This window comes from Mytilus trossulus, chromosome 7 (assembly GCF_036588685.1).
Source record: "Mytilus trossulus isolate FHL-02 chromosome 7, PNRI_Mtr1.1.1.hap1, whole genome shotgun sequence".
Lineage (NCBI taxonomy): Eukaryota > Metazoa > Mollusca > Bivalvia > Mytilida > Mytilidae > Mytilus > Mytilus trossulus.
In genome coordinates, this window is record NC_086379.1 from 58635676 (window position 1) to 58660389 (window position 24714).

Genomic DNA, 24714 nt, shown 5'->3' on the forward strand with positions numbered 1-24714 from the left:
TAGTATGTTATAATCTGCGATGCATTTATTGTTGGTAAATAAGATTGTTCATGACATAAATTCAAAATTCCATGTTAAAAAAAACACGGTTTAAGGAAAAGAAGTTTTTATTTGAGTATGGGAAATAAAAGTGTTAAACGTAGATTAAAAGTTTTCATATAATTGTAAAATTGTCATGGTTGTGATTGAAGAAGAAAGGCGAAAAATATTCAATGTTGAACGGTAGTAATTTTAGAATATTAATCCCAGACCTGATTAAGTATACAGAATCGCAATATTTCGTTCTATCACCTGCTGTAAAAAAAAAGAATGGTAGTAAAAACTCGGGAGTCGGTATGCTAGTTATTTTACTGTTTAGAAGTTCAGGTTTCCAGTAAAAAGACGAAAAATGTGTGTCATCCAATTTAGTGTCGATTTCCAATAGAACGGGTTTGTGTTTTCAAAATTCCGGTTTTCGTAAATGAAGTAGTGGTTTGTGTCATATTATCGATTTACTGTGAGTCTAGGTAGTTAAGTTAGGCATTTCAAATAGTGAGTTTTTACATATTAAAGCCATAGTGTTAGTAAACTGAAACAACAAGATATATGTGTCGTGAAAGCAGGATAAACCATACATATCCTTGATGTTTTTGAAAGGGTTAGATATATGTGTGCTTGTTACATGGAAACATCGTACTTTTCTGGATGCATAAAACGACAGTATGAATTCATTTGTATAACTTGTTCGATTATGGTACGTCTGGCTCGCGCGAATCTATCTTTTCAAGCATAGTCAACTACGTTTATCAATAACCAGAAGTTAATATGCTGGGGAATTTGATACTTCTCGCATTTTGGGAATAAACTCTCTATATTCTGAATTGTTTACGATATCGAGGTCTATGGAAATAGCATGAACAGCATGACTACATGTGACTGAAGACGACAAAAATAAGCAATCTGGAGGTTTGGGTTTTCAACCTTCAGATGAATACCATGCGTATTTCATAAAACAGATTCAAGCAGTCTATTAATATTTCAAATTTTCGACTTCATACCTAAAGATAGGACAAAGGATAATTTCAACTTCTCATTTCTCAGCATTAATAATTTCTTTCCCATAGTATGGTGTTTACACATCTCAATTGAAACGCTATGCTCGTGCGTGTTCACAATATACAGACTTTATAGAAAAGAATGTGTTTTTTTTTTAGTCCTCGATGCTCTTCAACTTTGTACTTGTTTGGCTTTTGATCTGTTTTGATATGAGCGTCACTGATAAGTCTTATGTAGACGAAATGCGCGTCTGGCGTATTAAATTATAATCCTAGTACCTTTGATATAAAAAAAAAAAAAGATGTATGATTGCCAATGAGACAACTGTCCACAAGAGACCAAAATGACACAGACATTGACAACTACAGGTCACATTAGGGCCTTCAACAATGAACTAAGCCCATACCGCATAGTCAGCTATAAAAGGCCCCGATATGACAATATTGAACAATTCAAACGAGAAAACTAACGGCCTTATTTGTATAAAAAAAATGAACAAAAAACAAATATGAAACACATAAACAAACGACAACAACTGAATTACAGTTGATAACTATTTTACACCACTGGGTCGATGCCACTGCTGATGGACATTTCGTCTACGAGGGTATCACCAGCCCAGTCGTCAGCACTTCATTGTTTACATGAATATCAATTATATGGTCATTCTTTAAAATTTACTGTTTACCAAACTTTGAATTTTTCGAAATATTAAGGATTTCATATCCCAGGAGCAGATTACCTTAGCCGTATTTGGCACAACGTCTTTTTTTAGGGGGGGGGGGGTTCTCAATGCTCTTCAACTTTGTACTGGTTTGGCTTTTTAACTGTTTTGATATGAGCGTCACTGATGATTCTTATGTAGACGAAACGCGCGTCTGGCGTATTAAATTATAATCCTGGTACCTTTGATATTTATTTCATACAGAAACTGCTCCAACCGAGTTTATCATTAGAAGGAAAGATTAGATAGGATTCTTCGTAAATTTATGTACACAATCACGAAGTGGTTAATCTATACGATGTGTCTTTCAGTTAGTCTTAACTAACTTACGACATTTTACTACTATAAAGCAAAACATGGCATATCAATTGAAGAGTTAAAATCGAATTTCTACTAATAAATTCAATATGTTCTCCAAGTCTTAAGAATCCAGCAGTGCACATCCAATGAAATGATCGAAAAGACGTCACAGAAAAGCATGACCTTGGTCACTACTGAAAAACAAGTAAATTGTATAGACAGGATGTAAGACCATCGGTTTTATATTTTCTTTTAAGAAAATATGAAGATAACACGAGTCTACATTAATTTTACGTTTACATAGGTTAAAAATAATTTGTTTTCCTGCTTAGACTTTTAAAATTGATTAAACGAAATGTCAACGAGTTACAATCGTGTTAAATTTTAACAACACACTTCTTTTTATGGATACTTTATGTTCAGTGTTTATCGGTTTGTAATATACAACGATACATTTGTTTTCTTTTAGTCGGATATATATTGATTCCAAAAAAATAAATCATTGATCATGCTTCTGTTAAAGATCGGTCATATGTTTGATGTTCAATTTTAGTGTGTTCAATTAACCCTTGTCTAATATAATATTTCAATCTTTAAATTGTACCTTAATTTACATTGATGTCTAGTTCAAATGAATGAGAAACGTCATTAGCTATTAGCTATTTTGCTTCAAACTTAATTCATATTTGGTAATAGAATTCTCTGTTTCTATTTCAAAGCTTGGTGTCAGCGGGCAAAAGTAATATAATATGCAGATGGACTCGAAACAAATTGTTTATAGATTATCATATTAGCCCAGGTTCAGAAATTTACAGATAAGAAAGCACTTTATATAGAAATAAGAATATGTGGTATGAGTACCAATGAGAAAACACTCAAACCGAAACACTTTGTGTAAAGTAAAAACAATTATAGGTCAAAGATCGACCTTAACACGGGACCTTCGCTTAGACAGAAAGGCATGCTATAAAGGGCCCTTAAATGACTAGTCTATAACAATACTTACAGGAATTCGAGATCAACGGTCTAATATTTTTAATAAACTGTAATCACAGGGATATGTCTCTTTTTTTTTATAATTTTGATAATGCAAATGTTGAAATTAAAATAGCAATACTTCAACATCTAAGTTTTGCAAATATTCAAAGTCAGTGACCAATGGCTAAAGGTACATAGCTAAACAATCTCCATCGAAATAAACTCATCATAGATACCAGGACTAAATTTAGTATATGTTTGAGTGAGGTGTGCCAATGCTTATAAAACTGCATACCTCGTACCATTGACTTATCTTAACTAGTTTCCTTTCAACAAACCTAATTCTTAACACAAACTAAAACATGTAAACTAAGCAAATTTCAAAGTCAATAAACCATAACTGAGGGGGCAGGGTAAAAAATCTCCATGGTAATGAGACTTGCCAATGCTATATAAATACAACTGCATACCAATTATCATTAACTTACCACTAGTGATTCACATTAAACTGACTTAATCACAAACTAGTACATGAAAAATAAGCATAAGTTTCAAAGTCAGTAGACCATAACTGAGGCAGTGGGGCCATATAATCTATGTGGTAATAAGATGGGCCAATACTAATACAACTGCATGCATACCAAATTTCTTTGACTTACCACTAGTGGTTCACCATAAACTAGAGCAAATCACAAACTTATACATTAGTGACGCCTCCGCCGTCGTCTGAGTGGTAGCAGACGACGGAAAAAGCACACCTACATGTAAGTCTCGCTTTTTGACTTCGTCGAGCGAGAAACGGCAAACAATTAACAAACACATCAACAAACGACAACTGCACAGGCTCCTAAACTTTTTAAATATACCCGAATATTTTGTGGCGTGTTTAACATGCACAAGTTGATTCAAATTCAAACATAGCTACCTCGTATATTTCATAGTAAATTAAACATACAAGTAAAAAGAACATGAGCGCATTATCCGAGTGTAGGGCTTAATGGATTTTGTAGTTGAACATTTTTTTGTGTGTGTCTGTTTTAGTTTTTGACAACTTTGGTTTGATGATGTTCATCAGTCAAATATTGAAAAAAACAAAAAGGTTGCCACAAATTCGGTCTATCAGTTGCTCGTTTGACCAAGTGACCTCAATATATACATCGTCCCTGCTTCAGGTCAATATTGGTTCACTGAGGCTTGATAAATTTCCACTATTTTCTATCAAATTTCTAACTTCAAATTCAACAACTTCATAAAATTTTTCCAACAGGGACAGAAAATCGAAGTCAATCTGTCATTCAAAGTATGAATACATCTTGTACATATCCTTATAACTGATTTAGGTATAACCCTGGAATTATAATAAAGCAATTAAGAATACAAAATATCAGGTGAAGCACTAAACAATGAGGAAATTCTCTTTTTTCAAGTTATTTTTCTATAGTCTTGGGCTCCCACTTTCATTACAACTGCTCAACCTGAGTGAAATTCAATTTCTTGTGTTAATACTTTATCAAATATCTAATTAATTTAATAAGCCATTACAGGATATACTGATATTTTTACCTTATTTTCCGACAATTTATTATCATTTAATATTTTTTCCAATGATCTGTTCACAATGTGTTTTTTTAAAGCTGCCATCAGGCATGGTCACCTTCTCCCAAAACTTCACAGTCTTAAAATAGCAAAATAAAAATTTACTATATATAATTGTATATAAGACAAAACTTTTCTTTTTGGCCAAATTATTTTAAAACTAAAAGGGATGTGCTTCTTCAAACTTGGCCATTTTTAGACCAACTATGGCAAATAGTTATCAAAGGTACCAGGATTATAATTTAGTACGCCAGATGCGCGTTTCGTCTATATAAGACTCATGTCGGTGACGCTCATATCAAAATATTTATAAAGCCAAACAAGTACAAAGTTGAAGAGCATTGAGGATCCAAAATTCCAAAAAGTTGTGCCAAATACGGCTAAGGTAATCATAAAAAAAACAGGTTGAATTCACAATTTTCTATAAAAAGAATTGCCTGTACTAAATCAAGAATATAACAGTTGTTATCCAATTTTTGGTGTGTTGAGCTTTCGCTTTTGACAATTAATAGTGGTCTTTCCGATTTGAATTTTTCTTGGGTTCAGTGTTTTTGTCATTCTACTTTTTATGACTCAAAAGAATTTGTCTGGACATTGAAATGCACAAACAAACGTTGGACAAGGTCGCAATTCTGCTAAAAATACCAGTTATAATGAAACATAATCCATCATGTAGAAATGTCAGTTTTGTCAGGAAGACATGTTTTGACATTAATATAATTGAATGGAATCCATAATATAAAGATGTCAATAAGTCCCATATAAAGTAAACATCTAATCTGAGAAGACAGTCAGACAAGGTTAAACCAAAACAATCAGTACATTCAAAGTAACATACAATGAAATAAGATATGGGCTGAGAATCAATTAGGTGTAGAACCACGTTTTATAATAGCCTTTTTCTGATATCACATTTATTTCTGTCAAAATACATCAGATAACTAACGACAGAAAAGTATGATAGATCTAGACAAATCATTAACACTTGAATGAAGAAAGGTCAATGAACCTCTTCAACTAATTTGGAATCAGCATATTTTCATTTTCTGCTGAAAAAAACTCTGTCCAACGATTATAAATGATACAGCAACCAAACTGGACAAGGCAGCATAAAAAGGAAGAAGGATTCAAAAGACTATTCTTTAATAAAAATTAACAGCACCAAGTGTATTACACCAGATGAGCATTTTGACAGTAAATGTCACTTCAGTGATGCTTTATATACTTTATATATACATATATTTAATATACAGTACAGCTCAAACATTTAACTGTAAAAAAAATTCTAGGTTTTCATGGAGACAAAACTACACAAGTATAATCTGGCTTTCACCAGTAAAACAAATGGGTCATATGCTGACAAAAAGTGCAATTCAATAGTGTGAAGTTATATGGAAATAATACATCCCAAAGTCTTTACAACTTACTCTGATTTCAATATTTTTTATGTCAATATCTCTTTTATTAACAAGATACCTATTATTTGTTTGACACTTTCAATTTATTATTATTACAAGTAAACTATTCTAAGCTAAATGCTTGGATACATTAGATTCTTAGTGTTTGCAGCATCCTGTAAAATAACTGCTGGTGAATTCACTTTAATGAGACCTAAATTAAAATTCTACCAAGTTGTCAAGCAAATCAGAAACGTTTTGTACTTATCTGGATAAAAGTCTTTCATTTCTCTTGCATGAACATAATCAGGAATGCCTGGATGGTGTGCATGCTTAATAAATACACATGTATACATTAATGAAGTCAATATAGCTTTTTGATCAGTTTTTTTTTCCATTATACAATCAGAAAATAATTCTGTTTAGACACATATAGACAACAATTGAAAAACATTTCATATTTTTATAGAGACTAATCATGGACAGTGATCAGTATTGTCACCTAATGTTGGTACAAATGTTATTAACATGAAAGAGTCAAAAAAAAAAAATGGACATGAAATGAAGAAATTTATTGCTCAAACTGTTGTATTGTTTAGTCTCCAAAATGCCTCCAGCAATTCATCACGTTCCTTTTGTATCAGCAAATCTTTTGGCTCTGAGTATGAAATAAAACTGGTCTTCCTTCCAACATCTTTTTCATTTAAAATATCTACCATATGATCAACACTACACTCTAGTAAGGTAAAAGTCACCTACAACATAAAATACATGTATACAATGTATATAAACACTTTATACAAAAGCAATAGTGTTATATTTAAGTATGATATTTCTGGCAATACTAGAGTTGTCTTTTAAATTGATTCATGTTTTTCATCCCATGCACAAATATATTTTTCTGTAAGGTATAAGATTGCACATAATTGAAGCCTGTTCGGTGGCACCTATTTATTTGATCTTTATACTTTGGTCTTTGAGGAATAGCTGTCACATTAGCAATCATGTCAAATCTCTTTATAACAATAAGGAGATGGAACATGTTTGCCAATAAGCATGATATCAATTGGTAAGACAGCTAGCAACAAAAGTTCAATTATAGTGGATTTATACAATTATATGCTAAGATGTATCATTTATGTATTGTAAGGGTTACCACAATCAGATGTAATCTGTATATACCATCTCTCACATTGCACTTGAACAACAACTCAGTTATAGCATCCCTACACTGATCAGTAAGCTATTAAAGCCTGGTCAGTGGAATGAAGATTTCAAACAGAAATAGCAAAAATAATTCAAGCGCCAAAATTACCTGTAAAAATGGGAAGAAGCACTTAAAGTTATGGCCAAGAAAGCAGCATAAGTTTGAAATTTGTCTTGGGACACGTCAGAAATTAATGTGTATCTGCATGACAATAGTTTGTGTGAATCAGTCCTCATACATTTAAAAGATAAGGAATGACCGTTGTCATATGGTATTTTGAACCCCATGGTAAAATGACCCTGGGGTCAAAATACCGCTATGGTAAATTGAACCCCCCCATGGTAAATTGAACCCCCCCTGTATGGAAAGTTGAACCCCCCTGTTTTTTTCATACTAGATGATTAATAAAACATTTAACATGATAGAAATTATTATAAATTAAGGAATGTATCTCCCTCGTGCAAAGCTCTGATTCTTTTCACGGATTTGGCTATACTTTTTGGACCTTTTGGATTATAGCTCTTCATCTTTTATATAAGCTTTGGATTTCAAATATTTTGGCAACGAGCATCACTGAAGAGACATGTATTGTCGAAATGCGCATCTGGTGCAAGAAAATTGGTACCGTTAATCTTATTAACATTATATAAAAGCTAATCAAATATTAAAATTCATTAATACAAGAAGGGGAGGTCAATTTTCAATGATTGGTTGAAAGAAAAATATTTGCTTGGTATAAGTGCTCTGAAGTCTTAACCAACAAAATTTCATTGAAAAAAACTTCTTAGAGCATTATAACTAGACCATGTAGCTTGGACACATTAATTCTTTGAAATTTAAAATATTTATATAGAATAGTAGACTTTAGTCAAAACATCTTTTCAAGCTAATAAAATAAATGCAAACTACTTATTGGAGTATAATAAATATGTAAAGGAGTTAAATTAGCAAGTTTTTTTTAACATTAAAGGTCTGGAGATGTATAATAGGGGGTTCAATATACATGGTAGTGGGGTCAAAATAACATGGCTAAGTAAAATTTTCAAAATATCTTTTCCAGCATGTTTAATACATACAAAGTACTTATTGGAGTATTGAAAGTATGTTAAGGAGTTAGAAAAACTTGGATTTTTTAAATTCAAGGTCTATAGGAGGGGGTTCAATATACCATGGAAAGGTGGGGGGGTCAAAATACCATGGATTTTTTTTCTTCTTCAGAATATCTTTTCAAGCATTTTTAAATGCATTCAAACTACAAGTTGGAGTATTATAACTATAAAAACGCGTCTGCCGTATATACTAAATTTAGTCCTGGTATCTATGATGAGTTTATTTTCCATGGTATTTTGACAATGGTATATTGAACCCCCTACCATAGACCTTCAATTTAAAAAATTCCAGCTATTATCAATCTTTAACATAGTTATATTACTCCAATAAGTAGTTTGTATGTATTAAACATGCTGGAAAAGATCTTTTGAAGAAAAAAAATGATTCCATGGTATTTTGACCCCCCTTTGGTATATTGAACCCCCTACTATAGACCTTCAATTTAAAAAATTCTAGCTATTCTAACTCCTTAACATAGTAATAATACTCCAATAAGTAGTTTGTATGTATTTAACAAGCTGGAAAAGATATTTTGAAAATTTTACTTAGCCATGGTATTTTGACCCCCCTGCGGTATATTGAACCCCCTACCATAGACCTTAAATTTCAAAAATTCTAGCTATTCTAACTTCTTAACATAGTTATAATACTCTAACAAGTAGTTTGTATGTATTTATAATGCTGGAAAAGATATTAGGAAATTTTTTAATTTCCATGGTATTTTGACCCCCCTTTGGTATATTGAACCCCCTACTATAGACCTTCAATTTAAAAAATTCTAGCTATTCTAACTCCTTAAAATAGTAATAATACTCCAAAAAGTAGTTTGTATGTATTTAACAAGCTGGAAAAGATATTTTGAAAATTTTACTTAGCCATGGTATTTTGACCCCCCTGCGATATATTGAACCCCCCTACTCAAAACCTCAAATTAAAACAAAAATTGCCAATAAATTGTAAATAAGATTATCTGCAATACTATTTCTCAAAAACAGGGGGGTTCAATATACCGCAGGGGGGTTCAAAATACCATATGTGAAATATGACCCCGGGGTCATTTTACCGCATGGTATTTTGACCCCGGGTTCAATTTTTAGGGGTTCAAAATACCAGATGACACTGTCATTGATACACTTTCCACCATGTAAAATTCATGAGAACTAATTTAAGTAACAAACATTTTTTAAATATAAATTATTTTTTCTTAAGGTGTAAATATAACCATTAATTTTCCAAATTGTTAGTTTTTTCTTTAATTTTCCCTTTTTAAATATTATGCAGACTTTATCTTTGTTTTAAATAAAGAAAAACTTGGCATGAGTTAATTTTTATCCTGTCCGCTATAGAAAAACATTAAATTAACATTTCATTGCATATAAGACTAGATGTGTCAAAGCGACACGAATGGCCCCTTCTCAAAAAGTTATAAAATCTGCAATTTCAATAATACATGTGGACACATATCAAAAATCAGCTCAAAATCTGAAAGTGTATAGAAAATGTCCATATAACTGTGATTTTCAAAAATTTTCAAAGTTGTAAACCCATAATTTCATCAAAAAATAAGCGGAGGGGAATGAAACTTAAACTTGATCTGTAACTTATCATGGTTAGCTCACATGCCAAAAATCAGCCCAATTTCTGAAGGCATTTAGAAAAAAGGGCCGTTAAAACTGGGATTTTTTTTTTTTTATCAAAGACAAGAGCCTCGAAATTACAGCAAAAATAAGCTGAGCAGAATGAAACTTAAACTTGATCTGTAACTCATCATGAGTAACTGACATACTAAAAAACAGCCCAATATATAAAGCATTTGGAAAAAAAGTCTGTATAACTATGATTTTCAACAATTTATCAAAATCCATAGCTCTGAATTTCGTCAAAAATTAGCAGACCGGAACCAAGCTCAAACTTGATCTGTAACTCATCTTGACTAACTCACATGCCAAACATTATCCCAATATCTGAAAGAATTTAGAGAAAAAGTCTATGACTGTGATTTTCAACAATTTATCAAAGTCAAAAGCCCATAATTTCGACAAAAATTAGCAGAGCGGAATAAATTTAAACTTGATCTGTAACTCATCCTGGTTAACTCACATACCAAAAATCAGCCCAATATCTGAAGGCGTATAGAAAAAAACTCTGTATAAAGGTTTGTTGCGGTATGACGGAATTACAAAATTTCGGAATTACGGACAAGGGTAAAATTATATGGCACCGACAACTTCTTTGTGGGGCCATAAAAATAACTTTCACTGGAAGTTAACCAATCAAATATCTTCCCTTATTTTACCTGTGTACAAGCATGATTTGGTGGAATTACACCTAAAGAATATAATAACATTTTATAGCTTACTTTATTATATGGTAACAATTTTGATATTTTTTTAAATCTTTTGTTTTTTTGGGGATATTTGACTCATTATATATTTTACAGTTATACAAATGATATGAATTTGCAGATCTTCATTTTAAGGGAGTTCCTTTCTCAGTTTTAAAGTAATTAACTTTTCAAAACACTAGTTTATATTGAAAGGGGATTAAAAAAGGAATCCAAAGAGTAAAAAAGGTATATTGGTCACCTTGCTTGTTTTCGATATATTAGCCATTGAAATTTTGGCGGGAAAATGTCCCCACTTGACTATTCATAGCTATATCATTGACAAGTGTAAGTCCCAAAAAACTATTAAAAAATAATCAAAATTCTATAAGACTTTAACAGACAACTTATCATTATACATATAAAAGAATTATAAATAAAACAAGAGGCTCTCAAGAGCCTGAATCGCTCACCTTAATTCTTTTGGTTAAATCTCTCATCAATGATTATTTTGGCTTTTCAATTTATTTAAATGTTTTTTGGATCGTCCTATTTTCTTCAAAAGCCAAAAAAAATAATCATTTTCTCCTATGTTCTATTTTAGCCAAAGTAGCTATGTTTCTTGACATACAAGGAAATAAAATATAAAATTTATACTAAATACTCTGAAACTCATTTAGCCTAAGTTTGGCTGAAATTGATACAGCAGTTTCAAAGGAGAAGATTTTTTAAAGTAAGTCAACATGATGAACAAATTACGAAAAAAGTCCTTAAAGGGCAATAACTCCTTAAGGGGTCAATTGACAATTTTGGTCAAATTGACTTAATTGAAGATCTTACTTTGCTGAACATCATTGCTGTTTACAGTTTATTTCTATCTATAATTATATTCAAGATAATAAACAAAAACAGCAAAATTTCCTTAAAATTACCAATTCAGGGGCAGCAACCCAACAACAGGTTGTCTGATTCATCTGAAAATTTCAGGGCAGATAGATCTTGACCTGATAAACAATATAACCCCGGTCAGATTTGCTCTAAATGCTTTGGTTTTTGAGTTATAAGCCAAAAACTGCATTTGACCCCTATGTTCTATTTTTAGCAATGGCGACCATGTTTGTTGATAGATCATAACTTCCGATACAATTTACAAACTACATACCCTAAGGAACAATCAATTAAAGTTTGAAAGTATTTTGCCCAGTAGTTTCAGATCAAGGAGAAGATTTTTGTAAAAGATTACTAAGATTTACGAAAAATGGTTAAAAATTGACTATAAAGGGCAATAACTCCTAAAGGGGTCAACTGACCATTTCCGTCATGTTGACTTATTTGTAAATCTTACTTTGCTGAACATTATTGCTGTTTACAGTTTATCTCTATCTATAATAATATTCAAGATAATAACCAAAAACAGCAAAATTTCCTTAAAATTACCAATTCAGGGGCAGCAACCCAACAACAGGTTGTCTGATTCATCTGAAAATGTCAGGGCAGATAGATCTTGACCTGATAAACAATATTACCCCATGTCAGATTTGCTCTAAATGCTTTGGTTTTTGAGTTATAAGCCAAAAACTGCATTTGACCCCTATGTTCTATTTTTAGCAATGGCAACCATGTTTGTTGATAGATCAAAACTTCGGATACAATTTATAAATTAGATACCCTAAGGAACATTCAGTTAAAGTTTGAAAGTATTTGGCCCAGTAGTTTCAGAGGAGAAGATTCTTGAAATAGTTTACGACAACAGACGACGGACGACAGACGACGGAGGACGCCAAGTGATGGCATAAGCTCACTTGTCCCTTTGGGACAGGTGAGCTAAAAATGGGGGTCACCAGGCATAATATGTTAAGGCATTTAAATGGATAAAACCACAGGATTCTGAAAATCTGACCAAAATTCCAAAACATGACAAGCCAGCTTCCTTAAAAAAAGGAGATGTGATAAAGACCAACAAGGCAGCACTCGCAACCGCAAAGTGGAAAGGGATTAATATAAGTTGCAAAACTTGTTTCCCAATCCACTGTAAATAAATATGTTTAAACTAAAGACCAACAGACAAAGTTGTAAACAATTCAAGTTTACTACAATGTGTACAGCAATGCGCAAAACATATAAAAGGACAAAATATAAAACAATTCAAAAGAGAAAACTAATGGCCAGATTTAAACTACAATAAACAAAACAGTTATGACTGTTAGAAACCAACAACTGTCCTTGGATTTTAGTTAGTCATGTTTAAATTTTGGGCATAATGAATTGGAGATTAATTAGTGCATGTACAAATGTTTTTAATTCCTTTTTGTATCATAATTTTCTAATATCAGATAATAGATATAGGAAGATGTGGTATAAGTGCCATTGTGACAACTCTCTATCCAAGTCACAATGTATAAAAGTAAACCATTATAGGTCAAGGTACTGCCTTCAATACGGAGCCTTGGCTCCCACCAAACAGCAAGCTATAAAAAGGGCCCAAAAATTTTGTTCATAAATGGTTTTTGGTGCATTTATTCTTTTTTATATGTAATGCTAAAATAAAAGTTTTTAGGATATTTGTGAGTTTTTCTCCTGATAAAAATTTGAGTGCTGTATAAAACATTACCTGTGTTCCAACAACAATCATGCCACTAAGGTATATTTTTCCATTCTTGATACATTTTTCTCCAAATAACTCATGGTGCACAACCAGTTCAGCACCATGTTGTCCAAGAAGCTTTTTACAAACTCTACTATAAATTGATGGTTGGTCAGTACTGTTTTCATGGTCTTGATTCATATCTGATGATTCTGACAATGATGATGATGAAAGACCCTCTGAAGTATCTAAATTCTCAGTTGACAACTTTTTTATCTTTAAAAATAAGTTAATATTAATTATATGATTCAGTTAAGCCTTTATTATAAACTTTATTGTACAATCATAACCTTCACAAGATTACTGTGAAACTGACAGAACCTAAGATCAATACTTACGTTGTGTAGGGTTAGTCAGTAGATATTCATTTATGAATCAAATTTGGATAACAGAAAATGACTTTTTTTCAAATTATTCTATTATAATTGATAACTGTCCATTATAGTCCTAAAGGAATATTAGGCACTCACAAACCAGTTATACTCTACTTACATGCCTAAAATAATTATGCAGAATGTGTTCAATTGTAATAGACTGTGGTTGGTTAAAAAACTTCATTATTTAATAAAATTTCATAGTGTTTTGCAATACAGTAATAAGTAATTAGTTTGCTGTCCTAAGCACATCTATAATACATTTTTTTATAGTTAAAAACAAGTGTATATTTAGATATAAGCATAAAGGTAGCCTCGTGCATTTCAATAACAAATATAGTTGTGATGGCACTCTGTCTAGTCTTTCTGTTCTTGTTTATATCTTTTATCAGCTTTAATACTTCTACACAAAAGGCATATACGAGTATATGATTACACTCAATACAGGATTTGGTATTCAAACAATCTAATAAAATTCATTACATGTATTCATTGTTATAATGTTGAATTTATGATGCACTTATTAATATTTTTATTGCTACTTACATCCACAACTGAAACTATATTTACAGCATGATAATCACTAGCTTCCATTAGGTTACAGGGTAATATAACAACATCTGCCTCTGAGGATATATTTTGTTGAAGAACATTTTGATCTGTTTTCCAGAGTGATCCCTCACTGTAAAAGATTGATTAGAATTTATGCTTCTAATTCTTAGAATGAAGAAATTATGTTGTGTCATTTCATCAAACAGAAAGTAGATGTTTAAAAACAAATCACACAATACATGTACATGTATATTCTTATACTGAATTGGAAATATAAAAAATTTTATAACATTTAGTACTGCTTCAAGGAGCTAATATAGCTCTATAAAAGTTATTGAACTATGTACAGATAATATATGCCAAATCTAGTACACTTTTCAGAAAAGAAGGACAGAAATAATAGAGCACTCTAAAATGGTAGCAAAAAGCTGACCACTTGATCCAGAGTAATCTTTGCCAATGAACAGATAGTTTGTAGTACAAATGTACCAAAACATATACAGCAGGATATCATCAATAACCAAAACTTATATTTATAACAAAATAAAGTTTTATTATGAATACATATTGAATATGCTAAAAGAAGAGTTCTTTCACTGACAACTTTTTAAAGTATTCACCATAAAGCTAGCCAGTTTAAGATTTGTTATTTAAATTAAATAATTCTATTTTGCCTTTATAAACTTATTGACAATGTTTAAAATAATGTTGAACCAAATTGCCTCTGATACTTCCGGGAATTAACAGCATCTACTGAGGCTGTAAGAACAAAAAGCTGATAAAACCAATTAACACACTCACATACCAGTATGTCCCTAGGTACATGAAAGGTAATTCAGCATAAGTTGTTTTCAAATGTTTTTGAACAATGTCAGATTTTGATAGTCAGAATTCTTCAATAGAAAGTACAGTTCAAGGCTCATTTAGCTCCAGTGGCCGATCCAGGGGTGGGGTTTTGTGGGTTGGACACCCCCTTTTTTTTGGGACAACCAATGCATTTGAATGGGTTCATATAGTTAGACCCCCCCCCCTTTTTAAAATGGCTGGATCTGCCCCTGAGCTCTGTTATTAATTAAAAATTTAAATATGTCACCTTTGGTTAATTTGAAGCCTCTTAATATACAGACAGTTGTTTAAATGTAAAAATCCTATAATGGTTGATGATGTAATTTGACTGTCATAGTGGCCATTTACCCAATTTTGTGAAAATATGATGAGTCTTGTTCAATTGATTTTTACTATGTCCTTATGTTTTGCTATTACACCATTGTCTCAGATCAGGAGAAAGTTGAGTATGTTTTACCTTGTCACATTGTGTTATTCCCAAGTCAGGTGCATATATAATGTAGCACAGACTGACAGTAATTGTGGTTGGTTGCAGTGTGCCATATCTGTTTTTATTTGTTAATTGATATTAGATTTTAGCATCAGATAATGTTGTTGGTCTTCTTTTTTTTAAAAGTGTTTCCCATTTTGTCATGCAAGGACATTATATACATTGCAGCATACAGTATGAAGTTTACTCATTTTTATAGGCTGCGTAGAAACATAAAAAGATGTGGTATGATTGCCAATAAGACAATTAAGAGACTAAATGACACAGATGTTAACAACTATAGGTCACTGTTCAACCTTCAACAATAAGCAAAACCCATACCACATTATGTCGATAGCTATAGAAGGCCTCAAACAGAAAAATTAATGGCCATATGTATGCACAAAACATCCACTTTAAACTAAACAAACATAAAACAAGAATGTGTCCATAGTACAGGGATGCCCCATATGTACTAATCATTTTCTATGTTCAGTGGACCGTGAAACATATCTGATATCTTCTGGGAAACAGTTTTTCAATAACTGTCAACCAACTCATGATGGCATCTGTAAAATTTACAAAGGGATGATTTCAACTTCACCATTTGGAACTCTTGGTTTAATAGCTTCCTGGTGGACAGCAACCCTCTATCAAGGATATCATGATAGGCAATACAAGTACGGAATTGTATCAATTTGGAGATACTTCATATGCAGGCGCTGCTGGAATATTGCTATATAGAAATGGAAAGTTCACAATTGGGAAGCTTAAATCATCTCATTTGTTGAAAAGTTTTGTTTTCAATTGACCCTCATTGTCAATTTCAAGTTGTAAGTCAAGATATGAGTTGACTTAAAACATTATATCAAATAACTGTTACCATTATGTAGTGATTACAATATTCGAGGTTTCATGGATTGCTTAAAAAAAGTCCTTATTTCCAGACATACATTTTGTACTATGATATGGACACCAAATGATGGTTTCTAACTTTCATTTGTCAGTTTGTTTTCGATTTTTGAGTTTACCTGTCCCTCTGGTATCTTTCGTTCGTCTTTCATATATAATTGGGCTTAAATATTGAGGTTTAGGTAATTTTTTAACTTTTTTTTTTCTAAGCACATAGACAGGTATCCCCGTCATAATAATTCACAGAACAGAAGGATTGAATTGGAGAAAATCTTAACCTTATAAGTACCTTGGGTTCAGGTTACACATCTTCACAAAAGTGCAAAATAAATTTACAAATACTCTTTGTGGCACATTCAACAAGCCTTGTTTACTTCTCATAATCTGTATTATATGGTGTACATTTCTCATAAATTGTTCTATCAGTCTGAAAAATATAATGTCATATGAATTACTTCAACTTTACACTGAAAAGTAAAGGCATAAAATTTGTGCTAATTGGTATTCAGAAAGATATTTTTCAAAATTATGAAAGATACATAACCTTTATCTGTCCTTGAAGGTTTTGAAGTGAATTATCAAACTACAAAATGTATATTGAAGCATAAACAATGTACATGTATAGAGGATAATATCAATTTTGATGTTATGTTAATGCTAATTAGGTGTTATGCCCTTGTTTGTTTAATGCAGACTCTGAACAAATTTTATTTATTTATCATTACCAACTTTTATTATTTATATTATTAAAATAAGCTTTAACATGTTTAATTGTATGTGAGTTGCTAGAAAAATGTGTTGATCACACCATGTACAATACATACATGTATACTGAGTGCCAATGAAAACGCAAAACTTGGTTTTTCAATACTAAAATTTATATTAGAAATGATAATCTTTCAAAATAAATTGTTCTTGAAAATTAAGAATTCTAACAATAGATCGATATCAAACAAAAATGTCTCATTGTCATCTTTCAGACGCTACAGGTAAACGAAACATCCAATGTCGAATCATCAACTCACAGTCCTAACAAAACATGTTACAACCCCTAGTGCAGCGCAATCTCGACAGCGCCGTGGAACTAATCATCCCGGACGTTTAATGTGATCTCAAGGAATGTTGTTCCACTTGTCCCACATATCAAACTCAAGCTGACTTCATGATATTGGTGGTGGTTTTCATCGTCTAAACAATGTACAATCTGATGCAAAATTTGCTCGATCGGACCAAAATCGTGCGAAACATGTGACTTTTGGCCAAGATGGGTGCCAAATGTCTATGTTAACACCACTGACGGTTTTTGGTACACAATGAATGATTTTTGGTCTACAGAATTCAATATTTACGCCTTATGGCCGTTTAGATGTCACTAAAGAAAGACTTTGGTGCTCTTCAACAATTTCTGCGCAAATGGTGCTCTACTGAAATTGCTCCAAATGATCTACTGTGACCACCATTGAACTCTCGTGACCTTTGTACACCCGTCAGAATCAATATCGAATATGGTTAAGACCAAATGCATCGGTCTGGCTGAGCGTTTCTTGCTTTTTGTTCCCCGGGCTGTCGCTTATCATTAAATGATCCATTTTGGTTGAATTTGTGGATGATTTGGGTTATTGTAGAGGCTACAACTTCAGTCTTCTCGTAATTGTATGCAGTATAAGGCTTCATTGGATCATGCCCAATACTGCATATTGCTGGTTGTCAGAAAGTCCTGGCATTTACTCAGATGTTTATTGCATTTTCCATACAATAAGGGCGGGAAAATTCATGACATAAGCCAAGCTTTAAATGACAAAATCGTGAAGATGGTGCATATGTTGAAAAGCGGTGAACTCGGTTTATGTCCGTTCAAAATAACCCTTACTTCGCATTTGATCCAAAAATCACTCAACCGTAAAGTTGTCGTCAATTGTCTTAAAAGTCATTTTAAACCAACTATACAAAGTTCTTCATGTTCTTATATAAATGAATAAAAATTATAAGATTTTTTTGAAAAACAAAAGTGTTGCGTTTTCATTGGCACTCAGTATATGTATATATAATTTTTAGAGAAAAGGAAAAATGAAACTTTTGTTCCTCTGAAAATGACTATCAATGCTCATCTGTAAAAAAATGTTTATACATGTATTTATTCAGAAAATACATGTATATGAATGAAAATAGATCTACCCTATGGCTGAGATGCACAGATTGTTTCTTAAACAACTTGAACGGAGAATGTTCTATAATAAATGTTTAAATGCTTTAAATTGGAGATGTTAAAATTCCCAAAACAGTTCCATATAAGGCCGTTACTTTTCTCGTTTGAATTGTTTTACATTGTCTTATCGGGGCCTTTTACAGCTGACTATGCGGTATGGGTTTGCTCATTGTTGAAGGCCGTACGGTGACCTATAGTTGTTAGTTTTTGTGACATTTTGGTCTTTTGTGGATAGTTGTCTCATTGGCAATCATACCACATCTTCTTTTTTATACCATTATACATTGTACCTATTGTACATGTACATCTAGCACATACACAACTTCAACATTGTATGCATGTGACGGGTTATGTTCTTCTCATACATGTATATGTTATGATGGTATGATACTAAACCCCTAACTGGAAGGATTGTGCCTGATGTTCATATGATGAAATCATAATCTTTCAGTCAGTTTTATTGAAGTCTGGAGCTGGCATGTCAGTTAACTGCTAGTAGTCTGTTGTTGTTTATGTATTATTGTCATTTTGTTTATTTTCTTTGGTTGCATCTTCTGACATCAGACTCTGTAAGACTTCTCTTGAACTGAATTTTAATGTGCGTATTGTTATGCGTTTACTTTTCTACATTGGCTAGAGGTATAAGGGGAGGGTTGAGATCTCACAAACATGTTTAACCCCACCACATTTTTGCGCCTGTCCCAAGTCAGGAGCCTCTGGCCTTTGTTAGTCTTGTATTATTTTAATTTTGGTTTCTTGTGTACAATTTGGAAATTAGTATGGCGTTCATTATCACTGAACTAGTATATATTTGTTTAGGGGCCAGCTGAGGGACGCCTCCGGGTGCAGGAATTTCTCATTACATTGAAAACCTGTTGGTGACCTTCTGCTGTTGTGGTTTTTTTTTTTCTTTGGTCGGGTTGTTGTCTCTTTGACACATTCCCTATTTCCATTCTCAATTTTATTTACATGTATGTGCAATCTTACTGTGAAGTTGTAGGGATCTGGATTGAAAAAATGTCAGAGGAGATGATATATAGTGTAACAAATTCTGTAAGGTACCCACTTTTATCTGTCTGCCCATGCCCCAACAATTGCTACATTGCCATACTTTGAACAGGTTTTGGACTTCAAACAAAAATCATAATACCTAGAATTACAATTGTATAGCCCAGCAAAGCAAAACCCACAAGGGTCTTCCTGCCACTGTTCCAGTAATTCTTTGACAACACGTGAACTGATTCACAATATTATACTTACCCCACTGTATAAGGCTTCAGTGTCTCCCTGAAAATGAAAAAAATATATGAATATATGATACAATGTATCTTAAAATACACACATGTACATGTACATGTACAATGTATATGTACATGTTGTAGATGAGCATACATGTTAATAAAAGTTCATATAGTTCGTTAGTATGGTTAGTCTGTTTTATATTTCCAAAAAAGTTCACTAAGTATTGCTTGAAAAAATTGTGGATGTACATGCATGTTATTCCAAGTACAAATGTACCAGTACAATGGACATGAACCTTGAGAATTTGTTCGTCTGATCAGCATAAAGGCTTTTGAATTTGGATTGTTTTCTATTGACCATGTTGACTACATATTATTCACACTACAAATGTATTGATTTATAGCTAAGCATACATCAAACATCATGTACATTGTACATGTAAAGTAAACATGTCAGATACAGATTCATGTACATGTACATGACATACATTTAAACTACAGTTGCCATGTGGTTTATGTTGCAGTGCTGCAGAAAATACATACATGTACATACAAAAATGTACATTTACATGATTTAAAATGTTATACTTTTATTTGTATTTTTTTTAAAAAGAATTAACTCTCAATTCAATGTGCATGTACATGTACATTGTACATTTTGTAGTTCAAATTCTATCAAAAAGATTTAACAAGAATTAAAAAAAAACAATTCTCATACAGCTGGCTACAACAATATTATGCAGTACTAGTTTTGCTCATTGTTTAAGGGTGAATGGTGACCAGTATCATGAGTATTGGGTCCATTTGCCCTGTGTCTGTACTTTTCATCCATAGAGTTCATTCGCCCTTAATTTGTTCTTCCTTCTTGTCTTTTATGGATTAATCATAAAAAAAAACGTCAGCTTGGAATTAATAAAAAAACATTGATGTAAAAATTCTAAATCATGAAAAGTTCATTTATTATTATTTTTTGGTGATGTCACATGTGCTGGACCAGAGATAAATTATAACGTGTTGTAGTCCAAATAATCATGACATCTTGAAAGGCTATTACATATGTACATATTTTTTCTTTGACACCTTACATCATGTACATTGCTGGAAGGCATCAAGGCAAAAATTAAAATAGCCTTCCAAGACGTCATAATTATTTGAATTCAACGTATTGATGTCTTTTAATGGATTTTCTAATTCTACTTTTGATAAAATCTACGAGTACTTCGATTGTCGCCCCTGATATTCAACAGGTTTCAAGTGGGAATTCCATTTTCTTTGCAGGCAATTCCTAGTGTGAAGCCTTTACTATCAGAAAGTACATGTTGGAACCCATCTGGATATAATAAGGCTGTTTTCTACTTATGAGTTCACTCTATCATTAGTTGTTTACATTGGAGATTTACCTGAAGTTGGACTGTCACAAAGGAATCTGGGTCTGTTCGCCCTGATTCACGTTCGCCATACTACATTTTTTTACGTGTTCGCCCAGATTTTTTTTCTTTTCTATTTGTTGTCCAGTCGAATAATTGTAAGTATTTGAACAAAATATGTTAAAGTTTGTTAACAAATTGACAGAATATTTATATTGCCGCATGCAATCATTTTATCATTTTCTCTTTGATTTACAGAGTATAATTGGTATACTGGTATACAATGTATTTCTCTTTATTGATATTTGTTAACAACTTAATTGTATTCAGTCAATCATGAATGCATGCAGTATAACTGAGACTAGGACTGTCTCCGAGTATAATAATGAACTTGTAAATCCGTTTCATGATTTAACAGTTCGCACATCATTGCGTTTCAAGCTGAATATTTTATCAAAACAAAACGTTTGATTTTTATTAATAATCCATCAAAAGACAAGTATCACAAATCAGTGATCTGAATTATTTTGTCATTGAACAATTTACGATCCTAAACAAGTCATAAACTTTTAAATATTTCCCTGTTTCCATAAATTTCAAAAATATATACCATAGAAATATCATAATCTGAATAAGTTTTTTCAACTTCAATGCCCTGAATATCAATATTTTTTAGTAGGGCGAACGGACTCTCTGGGCGAACGTACCCCGGGCGAACATGTTATTAGGGTGAACGATCCCGATACCGTCACAAAGAGATATGTTCCCGCCAGTTGTCAAAGTCATTAAATCTCAATTGGATGATTTTTATCTGGAAATCAGTTTTATCTGTTTATATGTGTGTATTGTTATATTTTACACACTGTATATATATAGATATATGTTTAGAGCATACTCACCTAGTGTTTATAAACACATCACTTTCCAAATTGCTTCTTACTTTTTCTGCCACATCAATATTTACTTCATTTGGAGAAAGCCTATATTTTCTGCAATAGTCTACCACTTCCTGTGTTGAAAACGAGAAATCTAAACTGTTCTGTATACATGCAGTATACTCTTTCTCTTTATCATTCAATGGTTTAAACATTCCGATATTACTATATACACTGTCCAGCAACTCAGACAGGGGTATGGACTGGTCACAGTAAATAATGCCTATACATTGAAGACATGTGATATCCCATTGCGATGTACTTGAGGGTAATACCCCTTTGCATTTGACTTTATATTGGGAGTCTTCGTCGTCATCCTCTGAGTCCGATTTACGTTGTAATTTTAATATTTTGCGAACGCGTTTTCGTATTTTCCGCTGCTCAGCCATAACGGAAGTAAACAAACATTGCATAAAAGAGAATCAAGCTCGGAACGGAACTACACGCAAACACGGATTAGAATTGAGATCTCTAGGTAAAGTGACATACATTTCTTTTGTTAAAGTCACTGAAGGCGTTACCAATATGTTCCCTTCCTCAGTTGGAGTAAAACAAGGCTGCATTCTAAGTCCTACCTTATTTTCTTTTTATATAAATGATTTAACCTCAATGTTTGATAACACATGTGATCCTGTAACATTACATGACATAAAATTGTCTAGTCTTTTATATGCTGATGACTTAGTATTAATTTCAGAATCCTCAGAAGGTTTACAAAATTGTCTAAACAAGTTAAATACTTATTGTGAAAAATGGAACTTGACTGTCAATCTTGACAAGACAAAAACAATGATATTTAATAAAAGTGGTAAAAAACTTACAAAAGACCAGTTTGTATTGAATAATGAATTAATTGAATGTTGCACAGAATATAAATATTTAGGTATACTATTCAAGCCATCAGGAATTTTCACTAATGCTGTAAATCTCCTATGTAAAAAAGCTTCTAAGGCATTGTTTTGTATTAAAAAAAATACTCTACTCAGATAAGATGGATGTTTCTTCCCATATGAAACTATTTAATTCTTGTGTTAGTCCAATATTACTGTATTGTAGTGAGATATGGTCGCTAAATATTGTGAAGAACAACAAAACTCTTGAATCTCAATATTTATCTATGGAATCAGTAAAACTCCAAATCAAATTTGCGAAAGGTCTTCTAAATGTTAATTCAAAGGCAGTAAATACAGCTGTATTAGCTGAATTGGGAATGTACCCTATTGGTATACAGGCCCTTAAGTCTTCTATAGGATTTTGGTTACATATTTTAAAGTCAAATGAAAATGAGTCTTTATTATATAATGTTTATAAAGCTAACAAGCAGTTAAATGATGGATTTGCTTCAAAAGTTAAAATGCTACTTTCAAAATTAAATTTCACTCATGTTTGGGAAAATCAATGTACCTTCTCTAAAAAACGATTACTATTAGCCGTCGTGAAGAAGCTCAATGAAAATTACATTATATTTTGGAAAAATTGTCTCTTTAATGATGAAAATTCAATAAATGGAAATAAACTAAGAACCTACAGAAAATTTAAAGTTAAGTATGAACTAGAAAAGTACCTTTTATTGAATTTAGATAAAAATGTTACAAAAAATTATGCTAAAATAAGAATAAGTAATAGTATGTTGGCTGTTGAACGTGGAAGATACAACAAAACAGCTCTAGAAAATAGAATATGTCCTTTATCAGTCCAGGCGATTATTTATCCAAGTAATATAACGCATATCAGTAATATTACATGCAAAAATAATGTGGCTTATATTACAGTTATTTGTAATATAGTTGATTAGAAAGCGTTATCTCCCTTTACTCATAGTCAAGTTTGAAATCTTAATGTAGCACTCTCTGTATAATAGATTTTGATACATTGATATACACACATTTTCAAATTAAGAAAAGGCATATGACCACATATAATGGTAAATTAAAAATCAGAAACAAATTAAAAACAATAAAAAGCCTCAAAACAACAAACGCATAAGCAAACTTATTTTGGCTTAATGTTTAAGTTGATTTACAATTCAGTCAGCCATGGACCAACGGACGCGACATATCAGAAAACGGGAGCGATGAGAGATTGGTTTTTAATTAGATTGGTCATGGACACATATCATTATATACATGTACAACTTTCATGATTTTTATCTTTCAAAATTTGAAAATATTTTTTTTCGATAAAATGTCATAACAATGCGCGAAGATGTTCTTGATTAAAATTTATACATGAATTAATAAAACATCTTAAATAAAAATCCCATTAGTCCGACAACCATTATTCCGACAGCCCATTACTCCGACAGCCCACTATTCCGACAACCCATTACTCCGACAGCCCATTATTCCGACAACCCATTACTCCGACAGCCCATTATTCCGACACTGCATTTTTCTTATGTGTATGGGTAAATTTTCTCTAAAAAAGACCAACTCCGTTCTCTGTAATATTTGTGGTTGTCCGTTTTGATCCCAATTATTCTTTCCATGCGGGATATA

At 32.1% G+C, this 24714-nt stretch overlaps 1 protein-coding gene across 1 annotated transcript; it reads right to left on the minus strand.

Annotated features, from left to right (window-relative positions):
* Positions 1–5759: 5759 nt before the first annotated feature.
* On the minus strand, positions 5760–22612 carry LOC134725413 (uncharacterized). The gene is made up of 6 exons (XM_063589216.1): positions 22181–22612; positions 19934–19960; positions 16757–16894; positions 14235–14370; positions 13282–13530; positions 5760–6785 (listed from the first exon to the last, which is right to left on the minus strand). Exons 1-6 carry the CDS (start codon positions 22603–22605, stop codon positions 6609–6611), a joined length of 1152 nt encoding a protein of 383 aa, XP_063445286.1. The 5' UTR covers positions 22606–22612; the 3' UTR covers positions 5760–6608.
* Positions 22613–24714: the final 2102 nt, after the last annotated feature.

Excerpts from the sequence above, each read along its gene's own strand:
- LOC134725413 (XM_063589216.1), bottom strand. The coding sequence starts at position 22,605 with ATGGCTGAGCAGCGGAAAATACGAAAACGCGTTCGCAAAATATTAAAA. Across the intron at positions 14,371-16,756 it reads ATGTGTAACCTGAACCCAAG|TGAGGGATCACTCTGGAAAA; the intron begins GTACTTATAAGG and ends AATCTTTTACAG. Across the intron at positions 6,786-13,281 it reads TGATTGTTGTTGGAACACAG|GTGACTTTTACCTTACTAGA; the intron begins GTAATGTTTTAT and ends TTTATGTTGTAG.